Source organism: Dendronephthya gigantea, unplaced genomic scaffold (genome assembly GCF_004324835.1).
Source record: "Dendronephthya gigantea isolate DGI-Jeju-01 unplaced genomic scaffold, DenGig_1.0 000083F, whole genome shotgun sequence".
In the NCBI taxonomy this organism is placed as follows: domain Eukaryota; kingdom Metazoa; phylum Cnidaria; class Anthozoa; order Malacalcyonacea; family Nephtheidae; genus Dendronephthya; species Dendronephthya gigantea.
In genome coordinates, this window is record NW_021163093.1 from 564,166 (window position 1) to 584,455 (window position 20,290).

Here is a 20,290-nt window from a genome sequence, read left to right on the forward strand (position 1 = left end):
AATGTTATCCGAGACGCTCCGACAAATTCCGACACAAGCATGTGGGAGAAAAAGACGAATTATAAAAGAACTGCATTTAAGCATTTTTACAACATTTATTGCGGTGTTTTGTATTATTGTACACTGCAATCGTGGTAGTCCAATTTCTGTAGAATATTTCGATGCTCACCCCGGCATTTGAGTTAGGTCAAGATGAGAAATTCGTGTTTGTTTATATGAAGACACCCTACATAAAGGTAGGTTGTATTATCAAAGTCTCAAGTCTGGCCACATTCAGCACCAGATGAGTTAGCACCAGCCTTGCATACCTGTACAGTTAGTACATAGCATTCATGGTTCAAGTCGCAACAAGATCATACTTTTATCCTAATTTTTTTATCACTGAATATCAATCCAGATAATAAAGTCTTAATTAGAGTTTAATTCTGGGAACATATTGTTGCATAAGTATTTTGTAAGTTGCATAAGTATTTAGATATAGCTACAAATAAATTCATCAAAATCCCCTTGTCATTTCAAACCAAGCAAATAATGTGATTACAAAATAATTTGGAGTCAATATATATATATATATATATATATATATATATATATATATATATATATATATATATATATATATATGTATATATATATATATATATATATATATATATATTATATATATATATATATATATATATATATTATATATATATATATATATATATATATATATATATATATATATATATATATATATATATATAGCCAAAATTTCTAACAATCAGTTTTTGTCATTATTCATTAATTAGACCTTGCAGGTTAAATAACTGTTAAAAATTCAACCTTACATTGTCAAACCAGGCCAACCTCGCAAGCCAGGCTCTTTAACCTACCCAGGCTAAGGGAGATGATTTATTACAGATTTATAATTACTCAAGTAGAGGAAGCATTTTTTTGGAGAAAAATTATGTGCATTATCAACAGGAGAAAATAATGATGTGAAAACAAACCAATTTAATTGAAAGCATGGATGCTAGACATGAAAATATGGATACTCTATTGAATGTGTAATTTATTGCACAATGTTGCTTTTGAGGGGCTATAATTGGATGCCCACATTTTTTACTCTTAGATCATAAATGAATGGCATTCTCCAACAAAAACTACATTCCATCTGCTATTGTCAATTAAACCTTGTTTCCATTGCCTGATCCAAATTGTGTGTTTTAGCAGCATTTTCAAACAATTGTGGTCAGTTGTTAGTTTAAACATTCAAGTCTTAATTCCTGGTCTTTCTTGTAGGCACAAGATGTAGAGTATTTTATAGAAGAAAACCTTTTCAAATTTTATGTCAAACCATATTTCTTAAGGTAACATAATTTATAGGTATACAGAAATATATGTAGCATTTGTAATAAGATATTAACCCATAAAACTTGGACACTCATCCTAGACAAAACATTTTTTCAGAACAAGATTAACATGATAAGTAATTTAGCTTGTAGGTACACCACATAGTATATTTGATACTGCAAAGCTTTTGGTCCGTTAACCCGGGCCTTCATCAGTGCAATGGTCAGGTAATTGCACTGATGAAGGTCCGGGTTAACGGACCAAAAACTTTGCAGTATTGAATATACTTATGAGTTCTTTATGGAAGTTATTAGCCACTTGGATGTTCAGAACAAATTGCACACATTTTTTGTCATCCAAATAACTTGAAAGGTTCATAGAAGTGCAATGTTTGTACCTACAATGTCTCCTTTCCCTTACCAAAACAATTTTGCAAGGGAACTTTGGGGGTAACAAGAAAATGCTTTCAATGATAGCTAATTGAAAGCCAAAGGTTTTATTAGGTTTCAATTGAATTCTTCCTTTTTAACTGATGGAGCAAACTTTTGAGTCTAAACAGGCTTATCTTGAAATTGAGCTTCTTGGGTTGGGAAGGTGTATCATAGGTGTCATATTCAAAAACTTTTTTTTATTTGTGTGTAAATGAACAAGGATGTCTGCTTCTTTTCCCAAAACCTGTGGTTAAAAAAACTCCATTTATTTAAGTTTGCCTAAAATAAGAACTGTTTTCTGTCGTCCTGCAGGGTGATTCTCTGGTCACACACGTCAAAATATGAAGCCTGAAGAAAGTCAAGAAACAGCAATGTCACGTGTGTGACCAGAGAATCACCCTGTGTCTATAAAAATGAAAATCGATGACTTGAAATGTCTTACTGTAAGATTTAAGTTTTGTCTTATTCACCAATGCGGCTTCGCGGCTGCGCTTACCCACTTGGTGATTCTGCTGATTCATAGTAACTGTTCGAATCTAAAGGAACGCCTAAAGCTAACGCCTTTAAAACAACTGCCCCCTGATATTAAGCCACATACTAAACATATAGCTACTGGGAAATGTAAATTGTGTGTTTACTGTTATTATATAGGTTAAATTTTCCTGAAAAAATTATTGAAAATGGCGAGGAATCCGCATCCTACGATGTTGATAAAGGTACTTCTTGTACATCGCGTTGACTATTTAGGTGCACAGTGCCTTTAAAGGCCGATGGCCGATCCGCCAACCCGATCCGATTTTTACGAATTTTTCAGTTTTAAAAAGCCGCTACTTTGACAATTTATTTAATTTGACAAATTTTACCAGTTGGTAATTGCCGATAGAAGCTACATTTTGACTTGTTTGGTCCTATAATTCTCAAAATGCTGTTTCAGAATTTAATTTATTTGCTTCTGAAATGAAAAATTTCCGTCGCGTTTAATAGCGAAACGCGTCCTTTCTGACTCTTTGCGTTCACCGTTTTCCAAAACTATTATCGAATTGACTAAAAATCGTATTTTACCATGTATGCTTCAAAACCCGCCATATTAGATTTTGTCAGAATGTGGTAATAATGTATTAAGTTGACCATACTGCTCTGGATTTTGACAAAACTACGGATCTTCTATATGTTGGCCAGTGTTAGTAGCTAATAAGCAAATTAAACCCAATCATATGGTTGAACATAATAAAATTATTTATCTGTAAAATTACATTCGTATGGAACCGGACCAGCCCGGTTCTGGCGAGATCCCACGCGAACGAAGCGAGATCTCGTCTTTAATAGGCTCATATGAAAACATCATGGGGGCAGCAAAAGCATGCAAGCTAGGTCTCATATGAACAGACCCTTGATCCTTAGTAACCAGGCTTGGTCTATACATGAGTCTTCCTTTTAGTTGAATCATAGTTGAATGCGACTAATATAATTTAGCCACAACTATTGGCTAAATTGTACAACTGATACATGCAGGATTTGGTTTAGCTTGGGTATGGATTACAGATTGATTTGTTCGGATTAGCAGTAGGGATTTAATCGTTTTACGAATGTGTACCTGATATATTGTGTTTATATCATAGGTTTATTCACAGTTCGACTTCCGAAGCTAGTACCTGGTGCACACTTCCCTGACCTTGATCTCGTAACGAAGTTGCTTGCTCCCTCTGGCAAGTGTAACATATCAACTCCAGGAATTGAGGTCGTGTCTGAGAATGCAGCCAGTAATAGTGACGATGAGGAGGTTTTTGACTGGGAATGGAGTCAGGAATTTTACGACGAAAAGGTGAGAACAAGTAGTATAACGTTCTCACGTAAATAACGGGGAGCTTTAAGGCCCTGTTACACGGTGCAATTTTTCCTCCAACTTGCAATGCAATTCTTCTTTTGAGAGATGTAAATTTGGCAACTACCAAACTTTTGTCACTATAACATTCCATGGCGTTTCTTACACCATAGACTCTTCACTAATTTACATCTCTTAAAAGTATAAGTGCATTGCAAGTTGCAAAAAATACTGCAGCGTGTAACATGGCCTTTAGCTGTGACTACGAGCACAAGATTCGTCATTCTCGCGCCAAACTTTGCGCTCGCGCTTTTGCCTACGCCGTTTTGCATACTTCGACGAAACCCCTATACGTTGTGCTTTTGAGTATGAAATTACTAAAGTGAAACTACCATACTCGGCGACTACGTGTTTTGGCTGATGGCGTAAGCAGACAACGCGCGAGAATGACGAATCTGGTAGTCGTACTCATACTCACTGCGGGAACGTCAAAGACGACGTGAGAATGACGAATAAATGTTCAAATTAGGATGTTCCACACTATTTATTCGCCATTCTTACGTCGTCTTTGAGTTGTAGCTACTACGTACGAATCAACGTGTGACCATAGCTGGTAATTTTTGCCACATTCTTCACAAAATACACATTATAGCAGAAATCTCACTCATTTTGCTAATGTTTTTGTGTCGGAAATATTTCAGAAGCACACGCATAATTTCTACGCTATCCTGGAATGTGCTGGAACTTTGTACCCCATCAAAAAGTTCCTGCATACACCAGGATGGCGTGAGCAATATACAAACTGGGTATGCCAAGTGCAATTTTGTTTGCGTGTGCTTGCGTATTAATACAAAGGGTGAGACTTCTGCTATAATGTCTAGAATTGACGTGTTTCTGTCGGATGTTCATACACAGCTCCATCTGATTTTAATAATTGGTAAGGGTAGTCTAACTAGATTTGAACAGCTTTAGTTAAAAAAAAAAGATAAGATTCTAGTACTGGCCAGTATACTGTAAATAATCATGCGACGGCAATTTTTGTTTTAATTTATTTTCAGGAAGAAGAACGACTTGTTGTAGGCGGATGCAAATATGGTTTTGGAAACAAAAAATCTGGTGTTTTTCATCGTTTAAAAGTAAGGCAATTATACAGAGTTGAATACTTCTAAATTTACTTGGAAAGTTAAATATGCTATGCCGAGTTATGCCGTTTACGCCATGCATACTATATTTGGCGTGGGTAAATCAATTATGATTTTTGGCACTTCACTCGATGTAGGTAAATTCTAGAGGTTGAAAGGGTCTTATACCTCTAGAATTTACCTGCATCGAGTCATATGATCGAGTGAAGTGCCAAAAATAATAGTTGATTTACCCTCACCTATTTCCGGCATAACCATCATAATTTATACACATTAACCACGCTTGCTCTTGTCAGCAACATCTGTAGCTCAGTGGCAAGAGCATTGCACCGGCATCGCAAAAGCGTAGGTTCGATTCCTGCCGGAGGACCTATAGTTGACTCATTTTTCCATCAACTGTTCCTGGCTTGAATTTTAAGTGTGTATAATACCACTCGAAATTAAGACCCTTTCAACCTCTATATTTGGAGTGGTTACATAATTTTGCCAACAGTCCGGGAACGTTGCAATTCTAAACTCTTCGAATTTTTAGGACGAACTGAAAGATGTTGTGGAAAACCCAAATCCAGATCAATTGTCGTATCGTGAACGAAGATTGGGGAGAATTGCCTCTGAGAATGGAAAATTTGACGAAGAACATTATTTGTAAGTGAAAGAGTTTGACTGAAGTCAGCTGTAAGACTTGACGTCAACTGTACATCGATCATTAGGTGCTTCGCAATCCCCGCCGTCTTGCTCGACCTTTGAGAACACCGTTCTTGTTGTATTTCATAATAGCCATGCACCAAAAGCATGATACAGTAAATATATATGGTTAATATATAGAGTTGCAAATGAATCATAGATTGAGTTGAGCAACTGAGTTCGTTCGGTTTAAAGTACGTAAGCTTTGTCTTTGTATGTTGAATCAATAAAAATGATGTCAAATGAAAAACTATAATGCCGGTACAAAAAAAGAAATGAAGACCCCTTTAGCTGTTACATTAGTCAATATAAAAACTATCATTGGAACTCCCATCGTTTTGTTCTTTCTGAAAAATCGCTCTTTTCGGTGCTTATTTTTTTTACTCCAGGAGCCGTTGTATAAAACTCTTTAACTACCGGGTGTCCCAAAAAAAAGTACCTATTTTTAATTCAACAGAACTTGTAAGCGAACTGAAGAATTGCAATCAAATAATCCATATTAAGTGGAGTAATGTCTAACTTAAAGTTTGATATATTACATATGAAGTTTGAACGAGTAGTGTCTGAGATATTCGCGTTTAAAGTCGCAGCAACGTTTTGAAACTTGTCAAAAATCAGGAAAAAATGGCCTATCATGGTGTCTTGTAACTTATTTTTTAGTTGTTTTTTTTTTAAATCGTTTTTTACTTGTTCTTATTCATCTGCAAATTCATGTCCACCAGCAGCAACGCACTTTCTTGCCCGTGTCGGCATGCCATCAAAAGACCTTTGAATCATGTGGGCGTCCAAATTGCGACATGACCTAAGAATCGCCTCGCGAAGTTCTCCCAAGTTTTGAGGTTGTTGGTCTGCTGCTTTAAATAGCCCTAGAGGAAGAAATCACACACGGTCAGGTTAGGGGAGCGTGGAGGCAATGGCCAATCGCTGCGTTTACTCATGAGTCGACCAGGAAATTGCCCCTGTAAATATCGGATTGTTGCATTTAACAAGCCATTTTTTGCTGATTTTTGACACATTTCAAAACGTTACCGTATCTTTAAACGCGAATATCTCGGAAACTACTCGCTCAAACTTCATATGCAATATATCAAACTTTAAGTTAGACATTACTCAACTACACATGGATTATTTGATTGTAATTCTTTAGTTCGTTTATAAGTTATGTTGAATTAAAAATAGGTACTTTTTTTTGGGACACCCGGTACATTTTGCATGGTTAAATCCTAGTTAACACAGAAATGCACAACTCTGATTGGCCAATATTGCCCTTAACTACAGTTAAAATTAAGTAGTCGTTTATGCCACTGGCCCCACCAGGCTAATTTAACTTAATCGGTATTTTTTCACTCTTTGAAATTAAACTTTTGCAATAACTTTGCATAATTTTTTCAGGGCAGACTTGTTTGATGATGTAAGAATAAAAGAAATTTTGGATTATGTTATAGAAAAGGAAGGTAAAAATTCATAATCCACGATTGCACTTTATAATTACTGAAATCACAATCAATACGATATACTTTGCTGGATATACTTCATGTAGTTGGGCCTATATACGTCGTCTAACTAATTAGCTTTATATCCATCTGATCCCACGTGATCCTCTCAATAAATATGCAGGTGAAAATATATGTAACGTAATATATGCAACGCGGGTACCACAACTGTTTGAATGTCTGAATTATATTGTACTTTAATCCTTTTTGAAACCATGTATTCTATGATCTGCAAAGTTGGTATTCAAAGTTTCTAACGCTGCAAGTCCTTGATTTCCGACAGTAGTGTTTCAACGTTTCTGTGATCAGTGATCAAAAGAAACTAGTATAATATCAGTAAAGGTTTTAACAAAGATCATGCAGCGCGATATACCACAATTGTGTTAAAATCGGTGTTAAAGGGCCTGTTTTCTACTACTACTTGCATGCATATACTGGCATACCTATAGACAGAAAATTAGAATTATTCATGCCAATTTCTTTTATTTTTTTCTAGCTTCGTTCGATGATATTGAAAAGAAAAAACTTCAACAGCTGCCAAATCGAGAGTGTATCCTTAAAAAGATATTATATAAGATACTTGATGTGAATAGTTATGGTTAAGGGACCGTTGCACGTTTTTACCCGTATTGAAATGCTTAAAAAGCAGTAAAACTATACATATCTGAAGCAACAAGTATTATAAAGAGAATCTATGATTTCTTTAATGCTAGGTTGTACTTCCTGTTAGTGCTCAGACGGCACTAAAGGCTACTATAAGCCTGTTTTTGACTAGGCGAATTTATTTGCGCGAACTGATAAAAAGTAGGAAGCGATTCTACTTTTTCGCGGCGAATTTTTTCGCAAACCAATCACATCACTGGATTTCAGATATCGCTTCGCGTGGCGCGAATAAATTCGCTTGTTGGAAAACGGGCTTTGGTTATTGTCATCCTTTTTAAGCCAATGTTTATATTGCATGGATGTATCAAGCCCTCCTCCCAGGGACGTAGCTAGACCGCTTAATTGGGGAGGGGAGGGTATATTCATATATACTCATGTTTATATATAACGTAGGAACAATAGCGTACAAAAGAAATCAGTCGGGCATAGGACGCATATATGAATATACACCCCCCCCCCCAATTAAGCTTCTAGCTACGGCCCTGCCTCCTCCCCTGGTCAAGAATAATCGCCTACTGGTACGGCATTCTTTAGAACCATGCTGGTGGAAATACGATTGAAATTTGTTGAGCTTGAACAGCTAAGGATCATCTAACGGCACAAGATATTGCATTGGGCTTTTAATGTCCTCGGGTGTGCATCTGGTTCTAGAACGCTAAATTAAGCATGTATGAGGTTACCTGTCAACCTTTGCTCGCTCGAAGTTTAGGCTTTTTGTTTGACTTAGCTGTGTGAGATGATGCAAACATAGTGCGCGAAACGACTGGAGTCATTTAGCGTTTCAACCTTTTTGCTGCATGGTCAATAAATTGTGGCTGTATATGAACACGCGTATATGTGTTTAAACTTAACATTTTATCAGATGTTTTTGAAAAAAAGGAAGAAAATTTCGTTTGCTACAGCCTGGTTGATATTATATTTGCGTATGCTTATAACAAACGTACAACATTTGGCGAGAACACGGTAAGAATAACATCCACACTAGTTGTGTTGTTCAGTATCTCTGTAGTCTTCTCCGTAGGCGATGATTCGTGATCAAATACCAGTCTTCATCGCTAATTCGTCTTGGCTTTTTCGTATAAAAGTTTAATAAAATGTCAATAGCCCACAGTCGACCTGGACCAACACGATCTTAAATCACATTATGACATATAAAAGAATATTAGACTGCCTGTGTTTGTCATTAACTATAGCCCCGTTTACACTACACTCGATTTATTGGCACGGCACGCCTAAAATGGGTACCCGTGCACATCTCATTCGTGCTCGGCCTTTGTTTTGGTAGTCTGAACACTAATAAGATTAGGCACGGGTACCCATTTTAGCCGTGCCGTGCCAATAAATTGAGCGTAGTGTAAACAGGGCTTATGTTCACTTGCGCGTATTTGTAGGTTGAATCAGCATGGACCATTTCTAAATTAAGCCCAACCTTGTCGTGGCTTGAGGTATTATTTTAATTATAACACCTTTTCATCTTTTTAATGATGCACAAACTAAAATTATCAATAACCAAGAAAAGTTCTTTCTAACAGACGAAGTTTGCATTTTTATCCAATGTTGCATGAACAGGTTGATCACTCTTTTACCTTTTCCTTTTTTTATTTTTTCTCTATGTACAGAGATTCACAAATGTAGAAGATGTGTTAGTCGCGTGTGTTCGTCGGTCGCTTTCCTACCCGCTCTATAGAAATTGGGATTTGAGTTGCCGAGTTCTGCAAGATGTTAAAGATATCTTTAAATATGGTAACTAAAGCTTTTAAACCTTTCAACTAGTTTAACTACCCTATTTGGCGCTATGAGCGTATGTACTTCATTTGAGCTGTTAAATACAAGCTACTTAATAGAACTAAATGTTTCTTAACCCTGGCGCACGCGGGTGAATTTAACACGCATACATGTTACTCCGGACAATTGTCACCTACATGCACCTATTTCTAGTCTGCGAGAACCAAATTAAGATATGTCATTCGTGCTCATTTTGCGACACGAATGACAGAATATCTCAAATTTTCCCCCGCGGACTAAGAATATTTGTAGGTGATAATTGTCACGAGTTAGATGTGTTCGTGCTAAGTTCCCCAGTGTTCGCCACGAACGTACCTGGGGCATAAACAGAATGCTCGCCTATATGAAGCATTTTCAATATCTTTTCTGCAACTTCGAGATGGATATTTCAATTTCTGAACCCGATGTTTTCTTTCCATCCTGGAAAAACGAGTCGATCACGATCCCTGTGCGATACTAGCTTTGTCTAGCCGAGCATGATGTTTTGCATGTCTGTATAGTGAGTAATAAATAACATGTTCGCAGAATGCTGAGCCGTTTCGTAGAGCTAGAACCACTGAGCTATATGTAATGATTCCTGAGGCATACGTATGCTATCAGTAGATGATTTTAAAACTTTGAGTGGTTTTTGTGTGACAAGTGATCCTGAAAGTGATACATTGAAAGAGATCCTGTTATTTTGTTTTTCTCAAACATTCAGGCCGAAGGAGGATTTTGAAATGTTTACTTGAAATTTTAAAGTTATTTAATGAAAGTGAACCCCGGTATCTACTCAATGAACTTTACATCACAGATTACTGTGTTTGGATACAAAAAGTGGAGTAAGTCCAAGTTCTTTTGTTATCTGGTGTCTGGTTTTCTTGTGTTTTCTTGGTTCCTTCACTTTTTGTTTGTTTGTTTGTTTGTTTCTTTTGTTTGTTTGTTTCTTTTGTGTGTTTGTTAGGTTGATTGTTTATGTGCTCGTTCCCATGAACCATGCATTGTTGCCTTTTGTTGCCTTGATCAGTGAATTGTTTTTAATTTTGTATCATTCTATTGCAGAGAAAAAAAAATCGACTCACTAGCAAAGAAATTATCGCAGGTAAGAAATTCAAACCTTAAAGGTGAATAAAAAATGCAGACAAGTGGCCCTAAGAATAAAACTTAGCATTGTTAAACGGGGGTTTATGTCACGAAGCATAAGAAAGTTATGAATGTGCTTGGTGGGAAACAAGTGACAAAGTCTATAGTTATAATGTTGGGGTCAAGTGTCAATTAGGACGCAAGTCCTGTTTCTTTCCTCTGCCACCCTTGTGACAAATGATTAAATTAAATTAAGTTTATTGTTTTCAAGATTTATGGCCTTGACTCTTTGAAATCCACTCAAAACTGAAATTTTGATAACATTAAATAATGGTAATCCAGGAGGGGGTTTATTCCGAACCAGTTTAAAAGCGTAGCGGCTGCAATTTTTTGCAGTAGAATCAAATTTGATGAACCTTTTACAAGCTATATAAGATTCCATTCAGCCAAATTGCCAAATGAATGGCACGCGGTATTTCATTACGCTCGAGGTGACATCCGTCATATGTGAAATACAAATTTCGAAAATGTATAATTAATAAGGTTACACCGCATGCACGAACTCCCATATTAAATAAGGTTATGTCGCAAATGAGTGAACTCAGGGATTTGACCGCGTTTAAATTTTGAAACTTAGACAGTCGATAAAGCTAATAACAAACTTTGCCGTCAATCTCAATTGTCAATCTAACCTAATCAATTTTTTGGCGCAAGCAGACTCTAGAGTGTCCCACAAAATAACCCCCGCTAGTAGGAATAATTTTGAGTACAAATTTGATTAACTCCAATTAGTGATGTTTCTCGAAGCGTGGTCAAAATAATAAAATTTGAAGTTTCAAACAACTGCTTTCCTTGTTTTTATACATCCTAGATTTTCATGCATCGTGAGATTCCTTTGTAATCTTGATAAACCGGTTTATACATGCTTTGTGGGCTGTTTATATATGACTCCGCTTAGCCGAGATTTAAAAGTAAAATGTTTTGAGGTATTGAATTTAGTAAAAAACATGATCATGGTGTAAGCACATAGGCAAGTAAATGTTTGCTTTCATAAAGGCGTATTTCATCACCCCAAAATTATTTCACGTTTCGTTTAATCTTGGGTAACAGGGCTCATGTAAACAGCCCCTTAAGAATATGTTATTAAAATATACTACGTTCATATGTCACAATATATACTACTTTCTTCAAGACCAAAATAACAAAAGAATCAATTAATTGGGACCTAAAGAGCTTGGAAACGGCCGCTGTCCTGGTGTACAATGAGGAGAAAAACTATACTTCAGATTCCGAACTGTCCTCCTCGGAGAGTTCAACGGACGATAGCGATGATGGTACGGAAAGTAATGACACTACAGATGGTGATCCCGCCGAAGAAAAATGTATTCATAAATCTGCCTTGAATTGTTCTGAAAATACAAACTTTTGTAGCGATGATGTGGTATCTGGCGAAAATGCCGCTGTTTCCGAGATTTCGGGATTGTGTAATGGGAGTTCTAATTTAGAAATTGAAAGAAACGAACAAAATTCAGACGAGGAAACCCTTCGTAAAGTGGAAGTACCGTCCTTATTGTTGTTTTCAAATCCCAATGCAAAAAGAACGTTAGTGGAAATTATAGATGATGATGATGATGATGATGATGATGATGATGATGATGATGATGATGATGATGATGATGATGATGATGATGATGATGATGATGATGATGATGATGATGATGATGATGATGATGATGATGATGATGATGATGATGATGATGATGATGATGATGATGATGATGATGATGATGATGATGATGATGATGATGATGATGATGAAGATGATGATGATGATGATGATGATGATGATGACGTTAATAATGTATGCTCAAGTAGTTGTGAAAATGTGAACTGTGACAATAACCTTGGCGTTGAAGTTGTCTCTTTGGACAAAAGGAAAGAAAACAAAGAATTAGTTTCATCTCAGGCAACAGATAAAAGCAACGAACAGGAAATTTCATCGGGAATGTCCAGACTTCTTATCAATTCATGAAATCTGTGTATATATGTATCCGTCATGTATTTTTGTTCTAATGCTCATTTGAGCATATTTGATGGATTTTCGCAGTATCGACGAACCTTTTATTAATATCATCATTATTATTATATCTTTATTATTATTGTAATATTGCCGTGAAACCTTTTTTATGCATGTTCTGAAAATTTTAAAATTAATAAAGGAATTCTAAATGTTTTCCGTGCAGGATTGCGTGATACTGCACGCGAGAAATTGCGAGCCTTCGGAAAGCGCTTTCCGAAAGTCTCGCAATTTTCCAAGTGCAGTGTCACGAAATCCTGCACGGAAAACCATTTAGTATTTTCTTTATAAAATAACTACAATAAAACGACAGTCAAATTTCCCGCGCAAAGCGGCATTGCAAACTTTCCGTGCAGGATTGTTTCTTACTATTCATAAACACAACAAAACTATAACTTTCAACAGTTACAAAATTTATTTTAGGATATATTCTTGAAATTTATTCTGGATTTCACATTATTTAGCTACAAAACTACGAAAGTTAAAATGTTCTTTAACTTTAAATGAATTGAATCTTGCCCTTGTTTAGAAGAAAATCTAAAGTAGAATATGTGTTACTACAATTAAGAGATATGAGTCAGTTGAATATTGAAATTAATTCTTTCAAAGAGGAAGTTTCCGTGCGCTGACAAGTCTGTCGCTGTTAATCCCAACTTTTGTCATGTCGTCATACTTTCCTGGTGGCACTGTTACTGTGGCTGTTGTCATGCTTGCATCATCAACAATATAGGTCATTTCCCAGGAATTTGGTTCAAAAACAATGCAAGAGGAGACACCATCATTTGTTAGGGGTTTGAACTGGTCAGCAATAGCTGCTTCCACCTCTGTGAAAGTCTAGGCAAAGTCAAAAACAACGCAAAATTTTAAATTTATTACGAGATACATTATCAGCGACGGTCCGCGTTGGAATAATAGAATATACATGGTTTGGAGACCACATAAAACTACAATACAACTCAGTAACTATGTTGAGGTAGATTTATGCAAAAAATTGTTCCTTTCTCATCTCATGTCTTTTGTATTTTACACAGATAAACCAATAGAAATCTTATAATTAACATATTTCAAGTCAAGGTTGAGGAGCTTAGCAAGACGAATGCCATTGGCATTGGTATATACTTTTGGCTAAAATACAATAGACACGTGACGAGAAAGGAACCATTTTTGCATAAACCTGGACAATAACATAGTTAATGAGTTGTATTGACTTTCATTTAGTCTCCAAACCATGTATATCCCATTAACTGTGGATCAATATTCAATAAAGAAAGTTCTCGTGTGCTCTTACCATGTTTCTATCATAGAAATTATGTCCACGAAACACGCAAAGGCCACCTTCTTTGACGTCGACGGTAAAAGCTGCAGTGATACGCTTCTTTTCCGGCAGATATTTGAAGCGTTCAGAGTCGGACAAAAGTGTTGCATACTCGTAATCGTACATGTAACCGTGTTCATTGTTGAAAACTATCCAGTTTCCATCTTGGCAATTCGCACTGACATAGTTTTCCTCTGGGTTGATGTCAGTCCTTGTTGACTCCAGTACCAGTCCCCCTTGTCCTGGACCTTCTTTGCCCAGAACTAATTTAAAATCGTGGCTGGGCGATTCCATTTCTTTAGGCTGGAAAAAACAAAGTTTAATTAGACCAATTATCTATATATTCGTCTTAAAAGTGCAACAATTTCGAAAAAGCTTATCGAATTTGGTGTCGATAAATGCTGCATGTGCGTGTTACAAGTAACGAGAGCTTACCAGTATACTTATATTTGATACTTATCTTCAGACAATTTCCTTTACAGCTCTCACGAACTATAAAGCTCAACAGCCGAGGATACCTCTATTTATATCAACTCTAGGTTAACCTACAGGGTGTATAAAAAAAGGTAAACAATAGTTAGATGTACTATTGTGCTTAATAACAATATGAATATTAAGTGGTTGCCTTTTTTGATACACCCTTTACAGATCATATTTAATATATGCCTAGACAGGGCCGAAACTAAATGCGTCGGGCATTTAATCTAATTTTGAAAGAAGAAAAACATGCACGGATCGATTCTCGTTCGTTTGAACAATATTTATAAACCTTTGCCTTGTCACAACCTGATTTAATGTATTCATATCAAGACTTATCTTTAATATCTTCTGTATTTAAGCACACATTGTTCGATTCTAATTCAGTGTAATCATGGTATTAAGTTTTATATTTCACATGCGTACAGTCGTTTTAGTTTTCATTAAGTACACAGATCACTTTCGCTTTAGAACGAGAACAAACGAATATGCATGCAGGGGCCGGTTGTATCAAGCCCGTTTAGCTTAAACGGTGGATAAGTCAAAATTAAATAACACTCTTACAACTCTCTTGAATGAGTCAACTTGAATATTATGCACTGAATATGTAGTTGTAAACAGTATCTTTGTATTAACGTCAAAAACATTTAGTTCGCTTGTTGAATAAAACGGCAGATTTGCTTTCTGTTTTGAACTTAACCAGCGTTTAAGCTAAACGGGCTTGATAAAACCGACCCCTGGGGCCGGTTGTATCAAGCCCGTTTAGCTTAAACGGTGGATAAGTTCAAAATAGAAAGCAAGTCTGCCGTTTTATTCAACAAGCAAACTAAATGTTTTTAATCTTAATACAAAGATACTGTTTACAACTACATATTCAGTGCATAATATTCAAGTTGACTCATTCAAGAGAGATGTAAGAGTGTTATTTAATTTTGACTTATCCACCGTTTAGGCTAAACGGGCTTGATACAACTGGCCCCAGGAATGTTAATTTCTTGTGAATGGTTGTTCATGTTGTTCATATTAATAATTCAGGATTATATATGAATCTGTCTTGTTTTCGAAATAAAAAATCACGTATATTTATCGATTGGCTATGCATGTTCATTCTTGTACATGCAGTTGTCTTTTGAAAAAAGCCTGAGTGACAAAAATAGTTCCTAAAATCGCCGCGCACTAAAGCTATTATCACCTCGTTAGTGATATTACTGATGATATTATACAGGGTGTATCAAAAAAAACGCAACCACTTAATATTCTAAAATTCATATTGTTCATAAGCTCAATAGATTTTATGCCCCTGGGATTTTAAAATGGCTTCTAATCGTGCATTTCAACTGCTAATAGTCAAATCAGTTAAACTAATAATGGTGCAGCTAACAACCGAACAACGAGTTTTTACTGTCGTGCATGATAACTTGAATGCTAACTGTCGACCTTGTAAAATAAATTGTAAATAAAATTTTACTCGTTAAATACTTTCAATTCAGCTCGTTGGTTTACGCACCCGACTTTGTTTACCGACGATTGTGCCGCTAGAATATGATCAGTACAAGCTTTCTCGCATTCCAGGAGCCAAACGTCTTTTGTGTTGTAAAACAAAGAGGATATTCATGAATATTAAGTGGTTGCGTTTTTTTTGTGGTTGCGTTTTTTTTTATACACCCTGTATAAAGAAGCTATTCGTTTGTTCTCGTGCTACGGTGAAAGGTAATTATACAGGGTGTCCGAAAAAAACCGAAAACTATTGAAATCACTCATTGTTAAAATTTGAATGTCGTGTTAACGAATTTCAGCCCGTGGGGATTTAATGCAACTTATAAAATGCTAATGCTTTGTGTTGCTAGAGAAAGGGGACATGTCGAAGATCATGGTCCTTGAGATGCACATTTGAATATTGTTATCTATATTTGTAAATTGTAAATATTGTTAATAAATAACATTTTTGCGAACAAGCAAATTTTACTGCATCATATGCATGCATAAAAATGAGTATGGTAAACATTTATACACCTGTGGGTCCCAACAGAGTGTTTAGGCATTCAAACTCTAACAATTATATTGTTATTGGTGATTTCAATACTATAGTTTTCGTTTTTTTTGGGACACCCAGTATATATTCTGTGTACTTGATAAAAACTAAAACGACTGTACGCATGTGAAATATAAAAACTTAATACCATGATTACAATTAGAATCGAACAATGTGTGCTCAAATACAGAAGATAAATTGAGTCTTGATTTGAATACATTAATTGAACAAAATCAGGTTGTGACAAGGCAAGGTTAACTTTATAAATATTGTTAAAACGAACGAGAACCGATCCAACTCAGGCCCTATCACACATCTTCTGCTTTCATTTATAAACTATTTCCGGCTAAAAGAACAAGTAAAAACCCATTAGCTCAAGTCTTGTTAAGTCAAGCTCAAGTCCCGCGTGATTTACGAATTAACGTTTCTCCCTCAAGTAAATCATTTCATCACGCGATTACCGTAATTTTTAACCTCGGTGTTTTTCCTTAATCTCGGAGACGTGAGCAAAAGTTTCTACGATAGCCATGCAACATTAGATTAAATGCCCGACGCGGACTTAGTTTCGGCCTTGTCTATGCAGCATATATGTGCGAGGAGCGAGGAGCTAGAGCCACTGAGCTTTGTGCTGATTTCTGCATGAGGCATAGAATCTTCTAACAGTAGATGATTTTAACAGTTTCAGAGGTTTTTATGAGACAACCTGAACTATGTAATATACATATGAGAGTGATCCTGTTATTTTGTTTTTCTCAATGTCTATTCAGATCGAAGGAGGATTGAAAATGTTTACTTCAAATTTTAAATTTGTTAAATGAAAGTGAACCGGGGTATCTACTCAATGTACTTTACCTCATAGACTACTGTGTTTGGATACAAAAAGTGAAGTAAATCCAAGTTTATCTAATATCTGGTGTCTGGTTTACTTGTGTTTTGTTGGTTCCTTCACTTTTTGTCGGTTTGTTTATATTGTTTGTTTGTTTTATTTTCTTTACTTTGTTTGTTTGTTTGTTTATATTGATTTATCAGGTTTGTTTGTTTGTCCCCGTGAACTATTGTTGCCTTGATCAGTGAACTATTTTTAATTTTGTATCATTCAATTACGGACAGGAAAAATCGATTCGCTATAGCAAAGAAATTATCGCAGGTAAGAAGACACGTTTCGAACTAAGAGGTGTATCAAAAATGCACACAAGTGGCCCCAAGAATAAAACTTTTCGTTGTTAAAAGGGGAATTGTTTTTAGGATTTAGCCAGGACCTTGCCTCTTTTAAATCCACTCTAAACTGAAATTTTGAGAACATTAAATATACTGCAAGATTCAGGAAGGGGGTTATTCCGAACCACTCAATGGCAGGGTGGCTGCAATATTTTTGCAGTAAAATCAAATTAATTTTTATTACGCTCCATGTGAAATCCGTCATATTTGAAATACATATTTTGAAAATGCATAATTAAAAAGGTAACACCGCATGCAATATTTGTTTCGGATTCGATTCTTTTGATTGGCAGCAAGTGGTAAGGCTACGTTTGTTCCTGAATTTTAAATAATCCAAGAATGCCTGAAATTTTAAAATAGATTGTTTATAATTTGCTTAATTTTATTTCACATCGACATTGTTTATCATACAAAATGGCCTTTCATTTCGAATCTTTCCAAAATTCCATGCACGGAAATTGCTGTTCAAAACAACGTCCCTGCGACCCTGCCCTCACGGCATAAAATCTTTCGACTGACAATATATCCTCGTCGGGTAAAGTTTGGACGCTCGTTTATTGACCAATCGAAAACGTTCTCATATCCAATTTAGTCCTTAAAATACATTTAATCTTAGGTTAAATATTTTAACCCTGGGTTAACTAACCCTACCGCTAACCCTGCTTTGAACAATACAGTTTTAACCCAGGTTTAGCTAACCTAGGTAATGAATTTTAACCCAGGTTTAGCACTAACCCAGGGCTCAATTTAACCTGCTTTTGAGCAACCGCCCCCTGAACATAAACAATACAGTTCATACTCATTTATAGATGCCTTGCGAACCTAAATGTTGTTACGTTCGATCGCGAAATTCAAATTCAGCCGGCACATCGTACTTTAAAAAGTATAGAAGTTCATTGTTGAAAAATGTAAATAAACCGCATGATACGATCACTTTATCTTAAACTTTGGAATATTAAATCTTCAATCCTGTGCAAACTGTGACGTGCCAAGGCGCCCATACACGACCACATCTTGTTAAACGGCGAAATAGCAGCGATATTTATAAAATAAGACCCGAATCTATATGTATTAAATATATTCTTACTTTGCTGTCATTTACGAAAATATTCAATCTGACGCTTCAAAGAATGTCCCACAAAAATTAAATAATTTAACCGCCGCTGGAAGGACTAATTTAGAGTACAAATTCTCTTTTAATTTGATGAACTCATATCTGTGATGTTTCCCGAATCGTGGTTAAAATGATAAATTTGCAGTTTCAAGCAACTGCATTCATTGACAAAACATGATCATGGTGTATGCACATAAGCAAGTAAATGTTTGGTTTCATAAAGACTTTTTTCATTACTAGTCTAGGACCTGTAAAGGAGTTTGTATGCATTTCATTTAGGACAGATTATCTCAACTGTTTTAGGGTAAAATGACCATGGCGGTCAACATGGCATATGCTTGCGACGGACGGCGAAAAACGGCGATCAAATTTGCAAAATATGGCTGAAATCGTGTTATAGCGGGGGGTAAGTGAAATGAAATATGTCGTATCGCAACAAAACATTGTTATTTCCTACGAAATTTATAATAAATATATTAAAATAAGCATGTTTTTTCATCATATGGCAAAAATTTTTAGAAAATAGGGAAAATTAGACTTTGCCAGGTGAATCTGTAATTTTATGCATAATTAGCAGTTGACCTGGAATAGTACACATTCATTTTCTTGTAAAATATGAAACTTAGGCTAATTTCACCCTCCAGTGACCACCCCTAAAAGCAACCATTCTGAACCATATAAACAATTCAGAAAGACTGTAGCTTGGATAATTCAGGATTTAGAGCTATGTCGATTATGCCGTTTCTGGGTGTGGTCATTTTCAGGACTTTCGTCCCGGATTCACATTTTGGCACATATGCCATGTTGACCGCCATGGTCATTTTACCCTAAAACAGTTGAGATAATCTGTCCTAAATGAAATGCATACAAACTCCTTTACAGGTCCTAGACTATACCCCAAAAGCATTCACGTTTGTGATGCATGTTCAGGGCCTATGTAAACAGCCTCTTAAAATTGCGTTATTAAAATATACTACGTGCATATATACTACAACAATAAATACTATTATTTCCTAGAACAAAATAACGGAAGAATCAATTAACTGGGACCTAACTGAGAGCTCGGAAAGGGCTGCTGAAAGGAGAAAAATCATACCTCAGATTCAGAACTGTCGTCTTCGGAGCGTTGATGTAACCAAAAGTAAAGACACCACAGATAGTGTTCCCGCCGAATAAAAATGCATTCATAAACCTGCCTAGAATTATTCTGAAAATACAAACTTTTGTAACGATGATGGGCGTTCTTTTTGGGTTTCCTCGTCTGAAAACCTATTCCAGCAGACAATTTTACGAAATATAACCAGTGGCGTAGCCAGCCTGACGATCAGTTTGTCCCGCTATGTAAATTTCGAGTTATTACAATTATTCATTTCTTTATAAATTTATTGTCTTCACAGTCAATGATCACCAAAAAATTAGCATAGCGGGACAAATCGTCAGGCTGGCTACGCTACTGAATATAACAGAAAACATACTCCGAAACAGTAGCGTAGCCAGCCTGTCGATTTGTCCTGCTATGCTAATAATTCAGTGTTCATGCACTGAGTGTGAAAACAATAGATTTCTAAAGACATGAATAATTATAATAACTCGAAATTTACATTGCGGGACAAAATCGTCCGGCTGGCTACGCCACT

General features: G+C 35.9%; 2 protein-coding genes across 2 annotated transcripts; one reads left to right on the top strand and one right to left on the bottom strand.

Moving 5' to 3' along the window:
• Positions 1 to 133: 133 nt before the first annotated feature.
• Positions 134 to 12,158, top strand: LOC114532984 (protein SHQ1 homolog; the record flags this gene model as incomplete). The annotated part of the gene is made up of 14 exons (XM_028554562.1): positions 134 to 236; positions 1,288 to 1,355; positions 2,421 to 2,485; positions 3,389 to 3,591; positions 4,650 to 4,727; positions 5,266 to 5,378; positions 6,810 to 6,871; positions 7,407 to 7,460; positions 8,436 to 8,536; positions 8,965 to 9,018; positions 9,193 to 9,316; positions 10,059 to 10,179; positions 10,400 to 10,439; positions 11,613 to 12,158. Coding segments are annotated over exons 1-14 (1,704 nt in total), but the record flags the coding sequence as incomplete, so codon positions are not given.
• A 745-nt stretch (positions 12,159 to 12,903) lies between these two features.
• LOC114532986 lies at positions 12,904 to 14,326 on the bottom strand. Its single transcript, XM_028554565.1, has 3 exons — positions 14,248 to 14,326; positions 13,786 to 14,115; positions 12,904 to 13,331 (listed from the first exon to the last, which is right to left on the bottom strand). The coding sequence occupies exons 2-3, from the start codon at positions 14,104 to 14,106 to the stop codon at positions 13,101 to 13,103; spliced, it is 552 nt and encodes a 183-aa protein (XP_028410366.1). The 5' UTR covers positions 14,107 to 14,115; positions 14,248 to 14,326; the 3' UTR covers positions 12,904 to 13,100.
• Between the last annotated feature and the right edge of the window lie 5,964 nt (positions 14,327 to 20,290).

Bases quoted from the DNA above. Each gene is read 5' to 3' on its own strand.
- LOC114532986 (XM_028554565.1), bottom strand. From the start codon at position 14,106: ATGGAATCGCCCAGCCACGATTTTAAATTAGTTCTGGGCAAAGAAGGT. The intron at 13,332-13,785 runs GTAAGAGCACAC...GACTTTGCCTAG, and splicing joins ATTTCTATGATAGAAACATG to ACTTTCACAGAGGTGGAAGC.